The sequence below is a fragment of the Salvia miltiorrhiza genome, chromosome 3 (assembly GCF_028751815.1).
Source record: "Salvia miltiorrhiza cultivar Shanhuang (shh) chromosome 3, IMPLAD_Smil_shh, whole genome shotgun sequence".
Classification (NCBI taxonomy): domain Eukaryota; kingdom Viridiplantae; phylum Streptophyta; class Magnoliopsida; order Lamiales; family Lamiaceae; genus Salvia; species Salvia miltiorrhiza.
Window position 1 is genome coordinate 42,383,365 of NC_080389.1, and position 21,520 is coordinate 42,404,884.

At 36.0% G+C, this 21,520-nt stretch overlaps 1 protein-coding gene across 1 annotated transcript; it reads left to right on the plus strand.

The window, feature by feature from the left end:
* The first annotated feature begins 14,364 nt into the window (after positions 1–14,364).
* Positions 14,365–20,956, plus strand: LOC131015859 (3-ketoacyl-CoA synthase 20-like). Its single transcript, XM_057944299.1, has 2 exons — positions 14,365–15,079; positions 20,163–20,956. The coding sequence occupies exons 1-2, from the start codon at positions 14,417–14,419 to the stop codon at positions 20,928–20,930; spliced, it is 1,431 nt and encodes a 476-aa protein (XP_057800282.1). The 5' UTR covers positions 14,365–14,416; the 3' UTR covers positions 20,931–20,956.
* Positions 20,957–21,520: the final 564 nt, after the last annotated feature.

Consider the following 21,520-nt stretch of genomic DNA (forward strand, 5'->3'; position numbering starts at 1 on the left):
CGATTAGGTTTGTCTCCAAAATAGAACGATTAGGTTGAACTCGATATGTTGCACCACATGTCAATGTTCTGACGAACTCTTCGATATTCGGGTCTGAATATCACTTATATGACTCAAACTAAATGCAAAATATGATAGAACATTCGAATACGATCGAAATGATATGTTGGACTTGTTATTCTGACCATGAGAGGGCCTCCTATTTATTGCCAGAGTGTGCTTGTTCGTGAAGGGTGCGAGGTGGTTCATAGTGACTGAACTGAACAGGTGCCTGCGATTGAACCTTGAACATGTGTGAGCAGTTGGTCCGAACGGATGCGTCTCCTGACTCTGGGTTAGGGCGTGTGCCACCCATCCACAACTGCTGCCACGTTCGTGGCACGTGGCGCAACTACTGCCACACGTGTTCGCCCTTTGCCACGTCACTCGTACACGTACACATTGAACTACACCAAGTTTGTAAGCGAGCCGTTGTGAGTCACCAATCGAGCCATATTCACGAGTCACTTAGCCAAAACTTTTAAAACAATACTTTGTTCTTTTTATTCTCTATTTATGCACAAAACACGTTTTTTTTTTTCATATAATTTTGGCCTAAATAAACATGCAATATGCATCTTGAATAAGAGATAACTGAAAATACCTTTAATTCAATATAGGATGCATAAAAAAGATTTAAAATGAAAAAATTATGCTAATTTAAAGATTACACATATTAAATAATTTTATATATTGCAGTTATTAATTCATTTTTTCTTGAAACTTTTTTTTACACAATGCTTTTTCTGAGTAGTTTTTTCTTGAAATGTCAAACGTGCTTCCTAATATTGGTAAGTAATTTGCGTGTGCGTAATGTGTGCCGTATAGCGTGCGTATTTTACAATGAAACTTTTCGTGTATTTATATGCTAAAAATATTAAGAATCCTAGTAGGAATAAGACTTTGTTTCTAACAAAATAAAACTATAATATATTCTTCGAATATATCCAAGTCTTCGAACTAATTTCCTACTTTATCGGACGTGTGATTTCTTCAAGATAACTTTGAATCCCGCCTGATTAGGGCCGTTGTCAAGCTTGCAGCGCTGTTAACGGTTGGATTAAGTCGGTTTTGCCTTAATTCGTTGGTTTTAACTGTATTTTTTCAGGAATGCACACTTTTGTCCTCATCATAATCTATTTTAGTTAAAGATTAATGTTTGCAGAAATTTTCAAAAATAATAATGATATATAACTATTTTTGGTTGAATTGATTAATCAGTCGTTTAAATATAAAAATATCAAAATAATAATAAGTAGATTTGATGACGAAATTAATTATGAAGACTGAACTTTACAAAATAAAGATAGTTATGATTAGTTATTAAATAATGGGCAAAGGTGCATATTGGTCCCTGAACTCGACCCCCCTAGAGCGTTGAGCCCCCCATACTCGATCAAGGCGCGTTGATCTCCCTGAACTCTCGAGAAAAAGGTGCAACTACACCCACGAGTTTAACGGCGGTTTAACGCCATTAAACGTTTTTTTTTAAATTTGGTCATCTTCTCCGGTTAGATTCCTTCAATTTTCCGGCGACATTCATCTGTCGAAAGGGGAAATCTTGACGGCGCCACTTCTTCTCCGAAGAGCGCCCCACCCCAACCAAATGCGAGGCGTAACCTGAGCAGATCTGCAGCGGCGGCTCCTCCTTGGCCGTCTGCTGCCGGAAACGCTAGAGAGGGATGAGGGGGAGGCGAGCGGTGGCAACAGCGCTCTATCCTTGGTCGACCGCTGTCGGAGATGCGAGAGAGAGAAATAGAGAACAGATCTGTTGCTGAAAACACGAGAGAGGGATGAAGGGGAGGCGAGCGGCAGCGGCAACGCTCCATCCTTGGCCGTCCGGCGCTGTCGGAGATGCGAGAGAGAAAGGAAGGACAGATCCGTTGCCGAAAACACGAGAAAGGGATGAGGGAGAGGCGAACGGCGGCGGCGCTCCATCCTTGGTCGTCCGCTGTCAGAGATGCGCAATAGAGAGGGAAGACAGATCCGTTGTCGGAAACGCGAGAGAGGGATGAGGGGGAGGCGAGCGGCGGCGGCGGCGGCGCTCCATTCTTGGCCGTCCGAGCCAGTGGTTCTCGCCAGAAAATTGAAGGAATCCAGCCGAAGAAGATGACCAGAAAATAAAAAAAAAAAATTATTTAACGGCGTTAAACTCGTGGGTTTAATTGCACCTTTTTTTGGGAGTTCAGGGTGGTCAATGCGCCTTGACCGAGTATGAGGGGCTCAACGCTCTAGGGGAGTCGAGTTCAGGGACCAATATGCACCTTTGCCCTTAAATAATTAACTCTCAAAATATGTTGGAAGTTAGTAAAAGTGAAAGCCAAAAAGGAGAAGATTTTACGCATTACATAACAAAGTTCTGACAATTGCAAGTAAATGCATATTAGTTTTTCTTTTAAAAAAAAAATACATATTACTTTTTATTTTACTTATAATTTGTAATTTAATAAATACATGTTGGGACATAAAATCTAGGAAAGCTCTACTTAATATTGAAAAATAAAACTTTTAATTGTTGAAAGCTCTACTTAACATTCAAAAGTTATATGAGATTGTATGGTGTGTTGGTCAAGCGGTAGAGTGGTTAATGTCTAAGACCAAAAGTTTTGAGTTTGAATTCACTGTGATGCGATCTTTAAATTTTTTTATTTAATATTGTTAACATATTAAGAAAAAATGTTTTATGAGATTAATAAATTGATGTTTAGAAATTTACCATGTTCATCCGATGATTTTTCAGCCTCAATACAAAAAATAACACATGAAGCTCATGAAGGAAGAAGAAACATTATTACTCTCAAATAAAAAAAAACATTATTAATGATATATCAATTTGTTCGAAATTATTATTGGTTTTTAAATAGGTCAAGCTTCTAATTTTTAATTTATTGGTATTAATGTAAGTTTTATTCTCGTGTATTTAAATCTAGATTGTTCGAAACATTCCTTTTATGCTCAATTTATTTTTTCATTTTAAAAATAAATTATATTATAATTGAATTATTTATTATTAACTCAATTATAAACTGTATACATATATTTACCTGGCATTTTCATTATACATTTGGAAGCTATAACTGATTAATCAATCTGCCTAAATGACGCAATTAAAATAGAGTGGATTTTGAAAATAGCCACTTTCATATAGTAAAAATAAATTTTACCCACTAATATAAAAACTTAAAAATATACCCACATTTACCATTTTACCCTTACATATAAAATTTTACAAATCCCCACTGTTCACTGGTTGTGAATTCAATTCGAATTCAAGTGTTGGTTGTGAATTCACACGAATTCACAACCCGCACTATTTCAAGTTGTGAATTCACAACCGATAAAACTTGAATTCACAACCAACATTTTTTCAAGTTGTGAATTCACAACCAATTAAATTAAATTCACAATCAACACTAATTAACACTATTTCAATTATGAATTTACAACCAACGCCGATAATTCAGTTGTGAATTCAAGAACATTTTTGCACAAAATTGAGCGATTTTCATCAATTTCTTCAATTTGTGATCCAATATACTTAGTATTCAATCAAAGCAAAGCTTATACAGAAAACCTAAAAGAAAGCCAATTGCACCAACAGATGATATTAATCCAGATTAACACATTTCTCCTTGTCTTGCCTCCCTTTGAAACTCCCCTCACCGGATCACAGATCTCTCCCCGCCTTATCACTCGAACGCGGCGTCTGCGACGGGGAAACAAATCGCCTTTCAACAAAGCCGATTTCGCATCTCTTCCCTCCAGCTGAGCAATCCGGCCGTATAGCGGCGCCGATTGACTCCTCCTCAGAAGAATCAGATGCTCCAGCTCCGGACGAACCGCCGCCGCGCGAGACGCGAAATTGGCAGCCATCATCCTCTCCCTGCGGATCCTCGACTTCCGCGACCTCTTCCTTGACCACCAACCGACGCGACTCACTCTGGTAGAAGGCGTCGACGTCGCCTCGTCGTGGATCGAACCACGCCGCCGCCTTGAAAACGTCGGAGTAACAACGGCGACAGCCACTTCCCGGGGCACGATTTCGCCCACGGGCGGCGCCTCTAGGGCTGAGAGAGAAGAGAGTGGGCGTGTCGTGTACAGAGAGAAAGAGGAGAGAGCGGGTAGAGAGAGAGAGAAGAGAGAGAGAGAAATGAGATAATGAGAGGAAATTAGGGTTTGCCCATTTATATAGAAGGGTAATTTAGTCATTTCAACAAAAAAGTGGGTAAAATTTTAAGTTTTAATTTGAGTGGGTAAAATTTATTTTTGTTATAAGAAAGTGGGTACTTTGATATATTAGCACATTAAAATATGTAAATGTATATTAACTAAGAAAGAAATACCCAATCAATCTATAATTGCGAGAAATGTATAGTAATTCATATAAATACATTACTTGCGTGTAATCCGTCAAATTCGACGGAGAATCACATCGTTTATAATCACAGTATATGAATTTTTTTATGTAAATTATTTTTTAATTAATTTTATTTTACCAAATTATTAAAATGCGGTTTTATATAAAAGGAAAAAGAAAAAAGGATCTCATGAAAGCACAAAGACGCAGACTATGAGATTGAGACTCAAAAAGAGATCAAGGAAAAACAACGAAAAAAGAACTCCCAAGCCTGAAAGGCTTCAGCACCCTAAGCACCTAACTAACTAATAAAAAGGAAAATCCATATTTGTGTGCTGCTCTTGCAACTCCATTTCATCTGCCCATCTACCGTTGGCAATATTATTCATAACCTGCATACTAGCACTTCTGCCATGATCAATGACAAAGTCTCTCGGCTTATAGCCCATTTCCACTGCGTTCCTGAGGCGATTTTTTATATTATCTTCTGAACTCTGTGGAACACGTGGACGTTCCATCCCCTTCGGAGGACGGCCCCGTCTCTTAGGCGTCACATTGTCAGTGAGCATTTGCATGCCCTGGTTAACTTGCTCCTCTAACCTACCTAGGCGACTAGCAAAATCATCTGTCATAGTAGTGGCCGAATCCCTGCCATGATGAGAAATTCCCGCTGCCGCAATTGCATCCTCACTCCCGCTGCTTCTGTCATGAACTGAAGCCTTAATGGCCGAATTTGAGGAAGTAAGGTCAGTCCCCAAAGCAACCTCAGCCGCGCTTCCATCCGGCATCTCGACCTGAAGCTCCTCGTCCACCTCCACATCGCTCCCAGCTTGCTGAATCTCATCCCCCCTGTCATCCGAAACCGTCGCCGCAGCAGACGGATCAGGACTAAGAGGCCGCAGCTCCTGAACCGCCGAAACCTCCTGGAGTTGTTGCTGCTCTTGCTGTAATTCTTGCATGCACTTCCGTCGATAGAAGAGCAAAGGAGTTCCCCGGAGAACGCTGTTGCGCCCCGGCGGCCCGATCCGTGGAATCAACATGCTTCTTTCCCCTCTCAACAACCTGCCACTCTTTGTCAGGCAATGTCGTCGGATCTGATAGTTCAGGCACGCCTGCATCAGTCGGCTTAGCGGCCGGCTCTACACGTCTTTTTTTCCAACAAGTATCCTGGGCATGACCAGTTATTTTGCAACTATCACAGTAGAGCGGCAAATTTTCGAAGACAAATTCAACGTAAAAAGAAATATCCCCGCGGTCAATCAGAAGAGAAGACGGGGGATTGTGAGACATATCCATTTCAACTAGTATGCGTGCAAATTGCCCAAAGTCGCGCCCCACCGTTGCTCCATCAATCTTCAACGGATGACCCAAAAACCGTCCAATCCCGGAGATCACCTGTGGATTCCAATACTCAATTGGCAGATAGTGAATGCGAACCCAAACATTCGCCAAAGGGGAGTTCTCTTTAAAAGGATCAAAATTCCGGGTCCATTTACGGAGTCGGAGATGCCCCTTAGAGAGCTCCCAAACCACCTTCTCCTTTGCAATCGAAAAGTCCACTGCCGAAGTAAATCGGAGCGTAAAATAACCCTTTCCCAACGGAATGAGTTGCCAATAAGATGTCAAACTCCATAATTGCTGAAGTTCCAGCTTAATTTCCATAGTTGATCGAGGCTTATCACCTTTCCGAAGCAACAAGCGCCCTGTCAAAGCAAATTCGAATTCCTTGACTTCCTTAAGATACAAATCCATCGGTATTTTGAGGGAGAATTGATCACCCTCTTTCGTGGGCTTAAGATCATGGAAGTTATGCGCTGCCAGATCCGATTTCTTCTTGCCTGTGGCAAGCGCATAAGAAGCCCTATCTTCATGCACGTTAGGGTTGTTGGAGGTGTTGTTGTCGGCTACAGTAGTAGGAACGATAGAACCGATCGAAGCCTTAGCAGCAGCGGGCGAGCGCGGCCGACCTGCAACTACTCCGGCAGAAGATCTCGGCCCCATGATCAGAGATCGCTGAAAATGAGAGAGGGATGAGTAAGTAGATTGAGATCGAGGTGCTTCAAAATTGGCTGAAACCGAAGGGAGATTGAGTCTCCCCTTATCCGGACCGACGACTGTGGAATCCATCTGCCGGAAGGATGGACGGCGGCGGCGGTTAAGGAAGGCTTGAGGCTAGGGTTTCTCGCATCTCTAAAAAAAATCTCATATCAATTTTATTTTACCAAATTGGTGGTATAGTTTAAACTATAATAATTTCATCAGTTTTTGTCAGTCATATGTTTTAATTTTTTGTTGAGAACTAAACTATATTGTCTTTTTATATAAGTTCTTATCTGATGAAATTTCATAAAAAGTTGATATCGGGTGGGATATTTTAAGAAAATAAGAAAGAAAAAAATTTAGATAAATTTGACATCAAATATGATGTAGGATTGATACATTGTATTTTTTGTAAATCGTAAATAGAAAAAATTTACTAATGTTATAGGTGTATAATTTTTTTTAAATTGATAGATAAAAATCTAAGACCTCATCTTACATGTGAACATCATCTCATTCGAACCTTATAAGACTTTTGAGCATCATCTTGTCTGTAACTCGAAATATTACATTTAACTTTTGAACACCGAACTTCTAATCATCATTTTGTTTGAAACTTGTTATATGAGATTTGACTTATGAGTATCACCATATGGAGCTTGAAAGAATATAAATAACTTTTGAGTATCATCTCATCTGCAGCTTGAAAGATAAGAATTGACTTGTGAACATCATCTCATCTGGAGCTCGTAAGACCATAACCGACTTATTATCATCATCTCGTGTGAAGCTTGAAATACCATAACTAACTTGTGAACATCATCTCATTCATAATTTGATAGACCGAAGCTGAGTTCTAAGCATCGCTCATGTGGAGTTCGAAATACTGGAGCCGAGTCCTAAGTATTATCTCATTTGGAGCTTCAAATGCCAGAATTAAGTTACGAACATCATCTTGTTTGGAGCTTGACAAACCACTTCTAACTTGTAAGCATCATATTGTTTGGAGCAAAAATTGAGTTCTGAGTACCTATGAAGCTTGATAGAATATCTTAAATACGCTTATCATTGATAGGATACGCTTACAAATATTTATTTTCTTTACGTAAAGTAATATACTATGTTATATCTTAGGGCCAATTGCATATAATATCACGAACTTTGCCTGAAATTCATTTTCCCCATGATCTTTAAAAAATTTATTTTTTATCAAATACTTTGACATTTGTTCAGTTTTTTCACGATATCGGAAAAATGACATAGCAATGATGTGGATTTAATTTTACGCGTAACACTGACGTGGAATAATATTAAAAGCCCTAATTTATTTTAATTTATCATTTTTTTCGGGCAAAAGGAAATTAAAGATTGCTTTCGGCGCTAGAAAAAAACGATTGCTTTTCTTTCCACCACCTCTGTCGAAGGGTTCCTCTCCAGACCAATGTGGATGTTTTTGTGTCGAATTCTTCCAAGCCAGTGGTGCCGATTGCTCGCTCATATACCTCATAATTAATCTTCGTATTTCCAGTATTCCAAACCAGTGCGTCGATTGCTGGCGCCGGTGCTTCGCCCATTGGTGGCACTAATTGTTGACCGGTGCTTCACCGGGCAATACGCCGATTGCTGGCCAGTGCTTCGCCAGGCAAAACGAGAAAGAAGAAGAAGAGGGAAAGTGGAAGAAAAGGGACACTTATTTTTTTATGTGGGCGCTATTTTAAATTTAGGAACTAGGGTTTTAATATTTACACTGAACGCAACGTTTCATTTACCGGAATTGCGTGTGCCGGCGAGCCACATCAGCGCCACGTCGATTCTGATTTGAGGGGGAAAAATCGTGGGAAAATTGAACAAATGTCAAAGTATTTGATAAAAAATGAAATTTTTAAAGATCGTGGGGAAAATGAATTTCGGGCAAAGTTCGTGATATTATATGCAATTAACCCTATATCTTAATAGAATGACAAAAATTGATGTGAGATTTAAATTATATCATTCTATTTATATTTTCAATTTGTGAAGTCTAATGAAAAATTAATTTGTAATTTTCAATTTAGATTTTTAATTTGTGAAGTTTTATTAAAAAAGTATTTGGGATTAAAAATTTATTAATAAAATTGCATAAAATATATAGTTTTGTTTAGGTTATGAACTGAAAAAGTGTCATAAAAATCAATACGAGATTCAAATTGCATCATTTTATTTTTATAAATCAGATTTTATATAGATTTTACATTTGTTAAAATATCGTAAAGATAAACGTTGAATCATAAAATTAATAAAATATAAATAACATAAGAAAAATGTAATTTATTAATTCATTATTTTAATATATGGACTCAATTTTTCTATAAATTTAATTATTGTCTAAAGTAATATTAGATAAATTAAATTAATTTTTGATAAAAATATAACTATTTTTTTTGGCCAACTAAAAGTTAATTGATTAAATTAAATTGGTGCTGCAAATACATAAAGGATGAGATACTACACAAATATTTATATGGGCTTTAATTAAAATGAAGTTTGATTAAAAATAATGTGGGATAATTAAAATGAAGTTTGATTAAAAATAATGTGGGATAAGAGACGTGACTTGTGAAAATGTGAGAATTAAGGAGAATAGAGAAATTTTAAAATGCTTGAATTGTAGAATGCCAAGTAGATAAATTTAGTTTTTCTATTTTAAAGAAGATATACTTTTGGTAAATATTCCAATCTGTTATATCCCTTCCGAAACCATGCATTCTTCCCTGCACAAGTAATCTATATATCTATATAATATACATAAAAGATATACATAAAAGATGAGTTTTCTCCCTTCATTTTTTCCCTTCATTTTCTCTCTCTTTCTTTACCCATCTTTTTTTTCCCTATATTTTATAATTTTAATTATTTTCTAAATATCGTCAAATTTAATTTATGAAGAAATATTCAATATGCATTTTAAGTTAAAGTTCGTAACAAGATCTTTAATATGGTATAAAAATCATCAAAAATTAATTCAAAATGAATATGAAATTAAAGTTTTAAAATATGTTATTTTCTTTCTCTTTGTTAAAATTTTACAACTTTTTGATTTATGTCCGTGTATAAAAATATTTATTTATTTATTATGTGGAATACTATATAATAATGTGTATATTAATTTTCATTATCAAATAATTTTAAATTATTTAATAACTATAATTATCATTACACTTTATACATAGTTGAAAATTACATTTTTAATTCGAGATTTTATTGAGTAATTGATATTTTATTTTTAAATCATATTTTGTATTTATATATATTTTGTTTTTGTTTAATATTTATATTTATTTATTTAAAATTTCGATTTCGTTGTGCATCGCGGATGGACGTACTAGTTTTTACTTGAAATTCCAGTTAGCTAATCTTAAATTTTGTAAATTGAATTTTCAGAATTTATTATCGACTAAATGAATTTCAACAAGGTAGGTAAATGTCATATATTTTGTGATATTATAAGAAAGTATGAACCAAATCTTTAGTGTAGCATGTGAATGTAATTTAGATAAGGATTGGTTGCTCTACTTTTGTTAGGTGTAGCATGTGAATGTCATATGGAGTCGGGTTCCGTTGGTTGCATCGTGGCAATGCCTTTGCTAGCGACAGGAGTCTTCAGGCAAAACCCTTGGTTTGGTATTTGTTTCTGTCGTTTCCTTCGTTGATGATGGTGGAGCTGCCTTTCGTTTTGTTTTGCTGCTGCTTTTGTTCTTGTACTGGCCGATCTGTTTGGTCTTTCGGGTCTCAGTCTTTTTGGAGTTTTTTTTTGTTGTTTTTTGTTAGGGAAACGAGCCGGGTCTGCTTCAGGACGATGGTTAGGCCGGAGTTCTGGAAGCGGTCCCTTTTCCGCTCTTTTCCCTTTGCTGGCTTTGTTTTAGACGAGTACTCTTTTTCCCTCTATAAGGTTTTTCCCTTTGGGTTTTTCTTATAGAGGTTTTAACGAGGCTCGGCCCTTAGTCTGCTTTCTTGTGCTTTCAAGGGTTTTAGGTTCTTTTCTTTTTTCTTTTTTCCTTCTTTAATAAAATCGCAATTTAATAAGGTGCGCCGCTTCTAATCTGGTAAACAATTTTTTTTTAGTTGGAACAATTTTTTATATTCAAAGTAAAATAAATTGATGTTTCATATATTCTGTATGATACATTCTCATTTATGTACATGGCAGAAAACAAATATTTGTCATATTTTATGAGTTCGAATTCCAAATATAACAAAAATTTATTTTTCGCAATTCATGTCCTTATATAGCGAATTCATATATATTCTACATAAAAATTCATATATTTTTTCTAGTTCTTATTTCTTAAAGGTGTTCTCACGGTAGCCCTCCCCTATATAGGGGAAGGCTAAAATAAGAACGCTTCTTAAAATATAAATTAGGAACCATTTTCAGCCCTTAGATCATCAAGATCTACGGTTGATTCATCACCTTATTGGATAAATTCATGGTCCTGAGTTCGAATCCCAAAAGTAGCAAAAAATTATTTTTCGCAATTCATGCCTTTATACAGTTTATTCATGCGTGTTATACATAAAATTCATGCATTTTTGCTGGTTCGTAATTCTTAAAATAAGGGTGGTTTATTGAATAACCGCCCCCATATATATATATATATATATATATATATATATATATAGGGTGTGGTTCTAGAGAAAACTACATTATTTGTGAGAACGTTAGAACCAAATTTAATGTATCCACTGTAAAAATTAATGCATTCGCTGTTAAAATTAATGCATTAAAAAAATAAAAAAAAATTGCTCCCTTCAGGATTCGAACCCAGATGATGCATCCACCGTAGATCTTGATGATCGAATGACTGAAAATGATTCTCCATTCTTATTTTATTTAGTGGTTCTTACTTGAACCTCTCCCTATAATTAGTTATAGGGAGGGGTTCAAATAAGAGCCATTAAATAAATAATTAGTTATAGTATATATTAAAAATATAATTTCAAATATGAATTCTTATATATGTTTGTGTATGAAAATATTTATTTATTAATTTATTACGATGTGTAATAATAATAATAATAATAATAATAATAATAATAATAATAATAATAATAATAATAATAATAATAATAATGTGCAATGTTAATTTTCATTGTCAAATAATTTTTGATTATTTAATAAGTATAATTATGATCACACTTTATACAAAGTTGAAAATTTACGTCTTTAAATTTACGGTTTTATTGAGTAATTGAGTGCATTATTTTATTTTATTTTAAAATATATCTTGCATTTGCTTATATTTTTTTTATGTTTAATTTTTATATCTATTCAAACATGTCATTTAATTTCAATGCTAACCTTGCATTGCATGGGCGGACATGCTAGTTTCAAATAAATGTTGTAGTTTTTAGTTTAAAACTATTTCATTCAATACTTTATTTTAGTAAAATGGAATTCATGAATCAAAAATTGCATTAGATAATTTCATTATTTTATATAATAATGAATTCAGGAACAATTTCACTTCGCCTAATTGGTGCTCGCTTTGTCCAAGGTATGCAGAGACTATTGATCACATATTCTGGAGTTGTGGTGCCGTGCGACCTGTCTGGAGCGATTTCTTGATGTGGTTCGGCCAGGAGTTCCTCCTGGAGAGCTATGATCTGCATACAGTGCTGGGGCCGGGATGGTCGGGTCTCTTTGGGAGCATCATTTTGGTTCTTTTTCAATTTTCGGGTGCGCTCGAAGCTGGGGCCGGGATGGTCAGGTCTCTTTGGTAGCTTCGCGATTGGAGATTGCTCACGCATCTCTTGTAGGCGTAGAGTTGTCTTGGCCGGAGAGCTTTGGTCAGTAATGAGCCATGTCCAGCTCTTTTATGAGCTCTTTTTCTTGGTGTTCTTTTATGAGATTTTATTCTTGGTTTTTTGCTTTAGTCCGTCGGCGCTTTGCCGTTTTCCTTGGGCTAGGTGTTTGTTTTCTTGTTGCGTTTTTGGAGAGCTACGACGGCTTGGGGACGATGGTTAGGCCGGAACTCCCGAAGTCGTCATCTGCTATTTGTTTTTGGTTTCTCCTAATGTTGGATTGTTTTAGACGAGCACTATTTTTCCTATCTGAAGTTTTCCACACGTGGGTTTTCCTATATAGATTTTAATGAGGCTCGGCCCTTAGTCTACTCCGTTGTGCTTTCAGGGGTTTTAGATTTTTCTCTTTTCTTTTTTATATATATGACCGCTATTTGATCATATAATAATGAATTTTCGTCGAATTTTGACGGGTTACTTACTACTCCCTCCGTTCCACATTTTAGTTATTTTTCCATTTTAGTCTGTCTCACAATTTTGTATTCATTTTTATTTTTAGTAAAAGTAGGTAAAACTCTTACTCCACTTTAATAATTAACACTTTCATAAAGGTAAGACCCTTATCTCACTCACAATACACTCATTCAATATATTAAAACTTATCGTGCAATTAATTCTCAAATGGATACTAAAATGTGAGAGGATGAAGCGAGTAGTATTTAAAAAATTTAGGGTTTGCCTTTAAATTCACGAAGTTTCATTTTTTTCGGATGTCGTTTTTCATGACGTTTTAGTTTTGCATAGTAATCCACTACATACAAATTTCTTCTAATATTGTTTCCACGTTGACAAAATTTCTTCAGCATTGAACTCTAATCTACTCCCTCCATCCCAATAAATGTGGCTACTTTCTTTTGGGCACGGAGATTAAGAAATTGATAGTTATGTTTTAATTGTGTGGCCCCACTATTATTAAATGTCTTAATTAATGAAATTAAAGAATTGGCTTCATCTTCTTCCGGCGATCTACCGCTGCCTCTCAAGCTCTGACGACCGCAGCAGGGCCACGGCCACCGCGTCCCTCTCTCATCTCCGACGACCGCAGCCTCCCTCTCTAACCTTCATCTTCTCTCCCCTGCTCTAGTCGGAACGACGACAGAGCAGCCGCCTCTCAAGCTCCGACGACCGCAGCAGGGCCACAACTGCTGCCCTCGCTCCTTCTTCCCCTCTCATTTCCTATCTGCTTCCCAGTAACCGCCGCCCGCATATGAGCGGCGGCGCCACCTACAAACCCTAGATCCCCAAATCCAGCCCCCTCATTTTCCTTCTATTTCAGAACAACAGTAGCCCAACACCGCCGTCGTCGTCGCTGCCTTCTACCCCACTCGACACACACGTATCAAGATTCACAACGACCTCTGCTCCTTCGCCCCTAACAGCGTCGCCTGCGACTACTTCTCCAAAACCAGACACCCAAACCAGATGCGACAGAAAAAATCGGCGGCGGTTGCGGCAGCAAAGCCCTAGCCCCAAATCGGCTGCGGCGGCAAAGAGCAAACCCGCACTGCTGACGAGGTGGGCGGCGGAGTCTTCAAAGAGAGAGAGAAAGAGAAAGAGATCTGTTTTAGTGAGGGTGTTGTGTTTTTGGAGGGAGAAGAGGTGATAGACGAGAGAGGGAGTTGAGAGGGTAACTGGCGAGGGGTGGCCGGTGGTCGTGGCTGACGACGGTGCTCTCCGCCGGGGAAGAAGGGGGCGGCGTCGGTCTGCTTTCCGTGGGTGAATGAGAAGTGAGAGAGAGAGGATTTAATTAGAGAGCCCTAATTTTAATTAAGCCCACTTAATTTTAGAAAGTGACCATTTTTAGTGGGACAAATCAAAATGAAAAGGTGGCCACATTTATTGGGACGGGGGAGTATTAATTAATGGTTGGGGATTCTTTTTTACTGGTATTTGTAATTTTGCATGGTCTTGAAAAAAAAAAATGGCACGATTTTATGACTGCAGAAATATTAAGAATAAATTTACAAGTAGTGGATTACTATGAAAATTTAAAAAGTCGTGGAAAATATCTAAAAAAAATGAAATTTCGTGAATTTACGATAATTAATCCAAAATTTTATTTATCCATGTTCTGTCGCCTATTTAATCCCACCACCTTTCTCCCCATTCTCACTGCCAAACCTACACCAAGATCAAACCATGGCACTGAAAAACCTCAAAATCTTGATAAAACACTGCTACCATCACCTCATCTCCAACGCACTATTTCTCATCATTCCAGCACTCCTCTCCACCGCAATCCACCATCTCTCCATCAATCCCCATGATCTCTACAACCACATGAGTTTCATCGCCACCGCCGCCACCATCTTCACCTTGTTGACGGCAAGGGCCTACTTCCTCCGTCGCAGAAAGGTATACTTGGTGGACTTTGCATGCTACAAACACGACCGGGCCTTCTTAACGAATAGGGATGCTATAAGGGAGACGATGTCGGGCCTGCTCAGCCCGGAAAGCCTCGCCTTCTCCAGCAAGGTCATCGAGAGGTCGGGGGCCGGCCGCGACGCCTTTGTGTACGGCCACCACGATTTCCCGCCAAAATCCTCGTTCGCGTGCGCGAGGGAGGAGGCGGAGATTGTGGTGTGCGGAGCTGTGGATGAGCTGATGGCCAAGACTGGGGTGGATGCTAGTGAGATTGGGGTGGTTGTGGTGAACATATCGACGTTCAATCCGGTGCCGTCGCTCTCCGCCATGATCGTCAATAGGTACAAGCTGAGAGAGGATGTGCTGAGCTATAACTTGGGAGGTATGGGCTGCAGCGCCGGTCTCATTGCCGTCGACCTCGCCAAAAACCTTCTCCAGGTTCTTATATATATATATATTCCTTTAATTTTTTTTTTTTTAATCTATAAATGGATTAATCCCCCACACACATAGGCGGAGCTAGGGTGGGCACAGGGTCACTTTGACTCCCTTGATATTTTCAAGGAAAGTAGAGGTAATTTTATAATTTTTTAAAATATTATATATATATATATATATATATATATATATGATTTTATCTTCAACGTTATCGAGTTGAGCTATTTTATATTGTAATTGACATGCAAGCTTTAGAATTGAATAGACGTTTTGATGAAGTGAACGTACATAATTAATTTATGCATGGCGTGCTAGGAGCCTAGAGATTCATTTTTTGAAATTGATATCGAAAGTTACTGTCTTACAAAGTGTTGTTATTCGTCTTAATTTCTTTAAGTTTATTTGTATGAACTTGAAAGTCATTTTGAAATATACTTTTTATAATTTAATGATATTATAATTGTGTTAATAATTTTTTATTCAATTTAATTTATTTTTTTTATTTTTAAATTAATAAATAATTTCATTGAAAAAATAGATCCCCTGTATCAAAAGTTTGTCTCTGCCATTGCTCGCAAACAATTTCAAACTAATTATAAATATATAAATAAACGGATGAAATCTTCTATTTCATAATTTATTATGTACAATCGTATCCAACTATTAATGCTTAGTTAGTGTTGTACCCGTGCGATGCACGATCTATAAATATATAAAACTTTTCATATATGAATAATTAATATACAAATATATAAAAAACATACAAAAAATTTTAAAAATACAAATACAATATATAAAGTAAAAAAGGAAATATAATCCACCAAAATTGAACGGAGAAAGGGACAAATTAAAGTTGATGTTGTAAATAGTAGTCCTTTTTGTAAATATTGACTTAAAATTGAATGGATTCAAATAAAAAAGTGTAGATGGATGAAGTAATATATTAAGATACCTACGTAAAACATTCTGGAAGTATCAAATAATTTTTATTATCAAATTTATTGAAATTGATCATATATTGATTCATGATATCAACTACATCCAATGTAGCAGCAAGTATATATAGTTGTATCATGTAATTAATAAATTAATTAATAATAATTTTATTAGAAAAAAGAAAACCTAAAGAACCCTTGAAAGCACAGAAAAACAGACTTAGGGCCGAGCCTCGTTAAAACCTCATTAAGGAAAACCCGTGAGGGAGAAGCCTTAGTGAATATCATGTAATTAATAAACATCATTAGTATATAGTGGATAAGTGTTTGACACTATCTCAGGTAACGAATTTCCAAAACAATCGAGTAAAATATCACTTAGTATTTTAACAACACTATGCATGACCATCCTTTAATAAATCATCAGTGATGTCCTTTAAATAATATATGAAAAGGAAATCCAATAGAATATTTCTATTAGATAAAATCTTCTATTTCATAATTTATTATGTACAATCGTATCCAATTATTAATCCTTAATTAAAGTGACTCATAAATATCAGTTTTTTTTAGGCACATAAATATCAATTGATACTATAATCCATTTGTTTCCTATTGCAGTCAGGTTAGTGATCTTCATGGGTATTGAGATGAGTTCCCCCAAAAAAATAAGGGTAAATATCATGAAAATTTCTGAATTATTCTCACTTTCTCAAAAATATACTGAAAGTTTTGAAATATTCTCTAAACCCTCAAACCAGGTTTTTATCAAATATATTCCGCATCTATTTTTCGATCACCAGAAATGTGATATGGCTTGCCGGATGCCACAGTGTAATTTATATTCTATTTTTTTAAAATGACATGGCAAAAACGATGTCGTTTCATACCATATCATTTTTTTAAAAATCCACTATGAAATTTAAAAACATGATATTAAAAAAAACACGATAGAAGTGAATTTTAAATTCCATAATGAATTTTTTAAAAATGATATGGTACGAAACGACGTCGTTTTTGCCATGTCATTTTAAAAAAAGAATAGAATATAAATTAAATTGTGGCATCCGACGAGCCACATCACATTTTTTGTGACCGAAAAATAGATACGAGATATATTTGATAAAAACTTGATAGTTTGAGGGTTTAGATAACATTTTGAAACTTTCGAGATATTTTTGATAAAGCGAGTATAATTTAGAGGTTTTCATAATGTTTACCCAAAAAATAATTGTGATGAATAGATATATTTCTAATTAATAGTTACGGGCACGATTATGTATATCATAAAGGTCTTCTGCTACAAATTGTGCGTGATTCTATCTTCTATTCTTAAATCATGCGGAAATAGTCGAACACTATATATATGGATGAAATTTTGTAATATCCACCACTTCCTAATATATAGATCTAAATTTAAGCCACACAATTTAATTATGTGGTTCACTAAACACGCGAAACGCGATAGATGTCTTCCAAATCATTTTAAAGCAAAATACAAGCAAGGGTACAAAAAATAATAATAATAAATTCATTTATTTCTTATTTTTGGTCTAAAATTCATTTTTTTCGTATGGCCGCTGTCAAAATTATGCATTTAATTGAATACAAATATGCATAAATCTAAACACATATATGCATTACATTGGATAGAAATAATAAAATATGCAAGAGAATATATGACCCCATCAGGTGCTTCTCGTCGTTGGTCACCTAACAGGTTGCATAGTGCGATACATATTTGTGTGTAACGTTATGCATACCACATATGTGTTTATGTATACATGCATATTTGTGTTCAATTATATGCATAGGACTATGCGACTAAATTAGGTGGCTCTCGTTGCTGGTGATCTCATGTGTCGCAAAGTGCTATGCATATATGTGTGTAACGTTATGCACATATGTGTTTATGTATATTTGTATTCAACTATATGCATAACTATGACAGCGACAAGCAGCAACGAAAGGCACCTGAGGAGTCACATGGTGATATATTCTCATGCATATTTGTGTTCAGTTATATGCATAATTTTGACGGCAGCCGTGCCACAAAATTGAATTTTTGACTAAAAAATTATTTATTTTTTAATTTCAAAAAAATTTATTCATATTTTACCCTTGCGTGTGTTTTGCCTTTGAAGCCCTTGGAAGATATCTGCCATGTGACACGCTCCTAGTGCGCTACATACACACATTGCGTAGTCCATATTTTGGATCTATATACTATGATAACGGGGTGGATCTACATGATCTACTCTCTCGATATATATATATATAGAGAGATAGATAGATAGGGGAGGGCTAGGATATGAATTCTATATAAAATAAGAACTATCTAAAATGGATGAATTCTATGTAGAACATGTATGAATGTACTGTGTAACTGTATGAATTTCAAAAAATAATTTTTTTTGCTACCTATAAGGTTTGAAATCGAGACCATGAATTCATCCAATAAGGTGATGAATCAATCATAGATTTTGATGATCTAAGAGCTGAAAATAGTTCTTATTTTGTATTCTAAAATGTATTTTTATTTTAGCTCATCCCTATATATATATATGGATGAGATCCTTTAGATCTCACTCCCTCATAGTATATAGGTCTAAATTTGAACCACTTATTTTGTCTACATGCCTCACTAGACACGCGACATGTGGCAAAGGCCTTCCCAAGCAAAATACATGCCGGTGTAAAATAGAAATAAAATTTTTAAAATAAAAAAAGTTTTTTTTTTAATTTTTTTTTAAATTTTTATTTCGTCGAATCTTTTTTCTTTTTTTCACACGGCCGCTGCCATAATTATTCATATAGTTGCATACAAATATACAAATACATAAACACATATATGCATAACATTACACACAAATATGCATATCATTATACAACCCCTTAAGTGTCTCTCGCTGTTGTTCGTCGTTCCCATAATTATGCATATAGTTGAACACAAATATGCATATACATAAACACATATATGCATAACGTTACACACAAATATGCATAGCACTATACGACTCGTCAGGTGACCAGCGGTGAAAGCCACTTGACGGTGTGGCATAGCCCTATACATATTACTGAACACAAATATACATATATACATAAACACATATATGCATAATGTTACACATAAATTTATATGCATAACACTATGCGATCCGTCAGGTGACCAGCAGCGAGGGCATCTGACGGGTCGTATATTCCCATGCATATTTTTATCCAACAATATGCATATATATATTTATGTTTATGCATATTTGTGTTCAATTATGTGCTAATTATGACGACGGCCATGCCAAAAAAAAAAAAATTCAACCAAAACAAAAAAAATTAGAAATATATATATATATATATATATATATATATATATTTTAATTTTTGAAAAATATATTCATATTTTACTCCGACATGTATTTCACCCTGTAAGCCTTTGGAAGGCATGTGTCACGCTCCTAGTGCACCACATACACACATTGTGTGATTCATAGTTGGGATCTATATACTATGATAAGGGGGAGGACATGTATGATCCGCTTCCTATATATATATATATATATATATATATATATATATATATAAAAGGATAAGGTGAGAACCGCATCTTTTTGTGAAATCAAAGAACCATGAACAATCACATAAAATATATGAACAAGAGAGATTCAGATCGTGAATACTTAAATATAGCATGTATACAAGATTCGAACATCTCTTATTCATGTATTTTATGTGTTTGTTCATGGTTCTTAGTTCTCACGAAAAGAGGTGGTTTTCATTTGAATATACTATAATAATATCAGTCTAATTGTTTGTAAGAGCTAAGTATATATATATATATATATATATATATATATATATATAGGAATTGGTTCAATTGAGATTTATATATATTTTGAGATTTTGAGATAAATGAACATATAAGTACATTTTGATGAACTTGTCAATTAATTTTTATGAACGCGCGTTGGTCTAGGGTTCAATCCCTACAAGTGGCGTGTTTTTTAAATAAATTAAATAGATTCATATGTTCATCAGTTATATTGGTTATGTTCAAAGAATTTATTGATATGTTCATTTATCTCAAAATCTCAAAATATTTAAAATCTCAATATAAGCTAACCCTATATATATATATATATATGATACTGCAGGTTGGACGCAATACTTATGCCCTAATAATGAGTCTAGAAAGCCCAACCTCGAGCTACTACCTCGGCAATGATAGATCAAAGCTCCTCTCCAACTGCCTCTTCCGCATGGGCGGCGCCGCGGTCCTCTTATCCAACCGACCTTCCGACCGCCACATCTCCAAATACGAACTCAACCACACCCACCGCACCCACCGCGGTGCTGACGATCGCGCTTACAGATGCGTTCTCCAAGAGCCCGACAAAGAAGGAATATTGGGCATGTCCATATCCAAAGACCTAATGGTCGTTGCCGGCGAAGCCCTCAAGGCCAACATCACCACCTTAGGCTCACTAGTGCTCCCCATCTCCGAACAGCTCTTGTTCCTCGCAACATTAATCGCTCGAAAATATCTTCACATAAAAGGCCTAACCCCATACGTGCCAGATTTCAAGTTGGCGTTCGAACATTTCTGCATCCATGCCGGTGGGAAAGCGGTGTTGGATGAGGTGGAGAAGAGTTTGAAGCTGACGACGTGGGACATGGAGCCCTCGAGGATGACACTTTATAGGTATTCTAATACTTCGAGCAGCTCGCTCTGGTACCAACTGGCTTATGCCGAAGCCAAGGGTCGGGTTCAGAGGGGAGACCGTGTTTGGCAGATCGGGTTCGGGTCGGGTTTCAAGTGTGCCAGTGGAGTGTGGCGGGCCTTGAGGACTATCAGTCCTCATCAGCTGGATAACCCGTGGGTTGAAGTGATCGATCAGTTTCCTGTTTTTCTGCCTAACTGAACTCCTACCATATTTAATAAATTTTTAATTATAGCTTTCATCGTGTATTTTAATATTTTAGTATTATATTTTATCTTATTCTATTGTAATTTGGTACTACATATTATAAGTCGCGTGCATACAAATTATTTTTTGAATGGATATTATTCCCTTGGTCCCCAAAAAATTTAGTTTGCCCCAATTTTTTTTTTTTTTTGGAGTGTCCCCAAAAGGTTTGTCATAATCTATTTAGTACTCCCTCCGTCCCATAAAAACATGCATAATATAGAACAACACGGGTTTTAAGAAATCCCGTAAAGTGTAGTGTGAGTGGAGAAAGAATATCACATTGATTGTGATGTTTAATGGGAGAGTTATTACTATAAATAGGGTATGCATATTTTTATGCAGCAGCGAATCTATAGGGGGCGATGGCCGTACCCAAAAAAAAAAATTACTAGTAATATTATGTAGTTAGAGTTATTTAATTATTTTTGTCCCCCCAAACAAATCCAGCCGATTTGTGTTTGTGTGTCGTAAATATATTTGGGCTTGGGCCCATTAAACATTCAAAAAGGGCGGCTGTGTATATAATATTGTGAGAGCTACAA

Bases quoted from the DNA above. Each gene is read 5' to 3' on its own strand.
- LOC131015859 (XM_057944299.1), top strand. From the start codon at position 14,417: ATGGCACTGAAAAACCTCAAAATCTTGATAAAACACTGCTACCATCAC. The intron at 15,080-20,162 runs GTTCTTATATAT...ATGATACTGCAG, and splicing joins TCGCCAAAAACCTTCTCCAG to GTTGGACGCAATACTTATGC.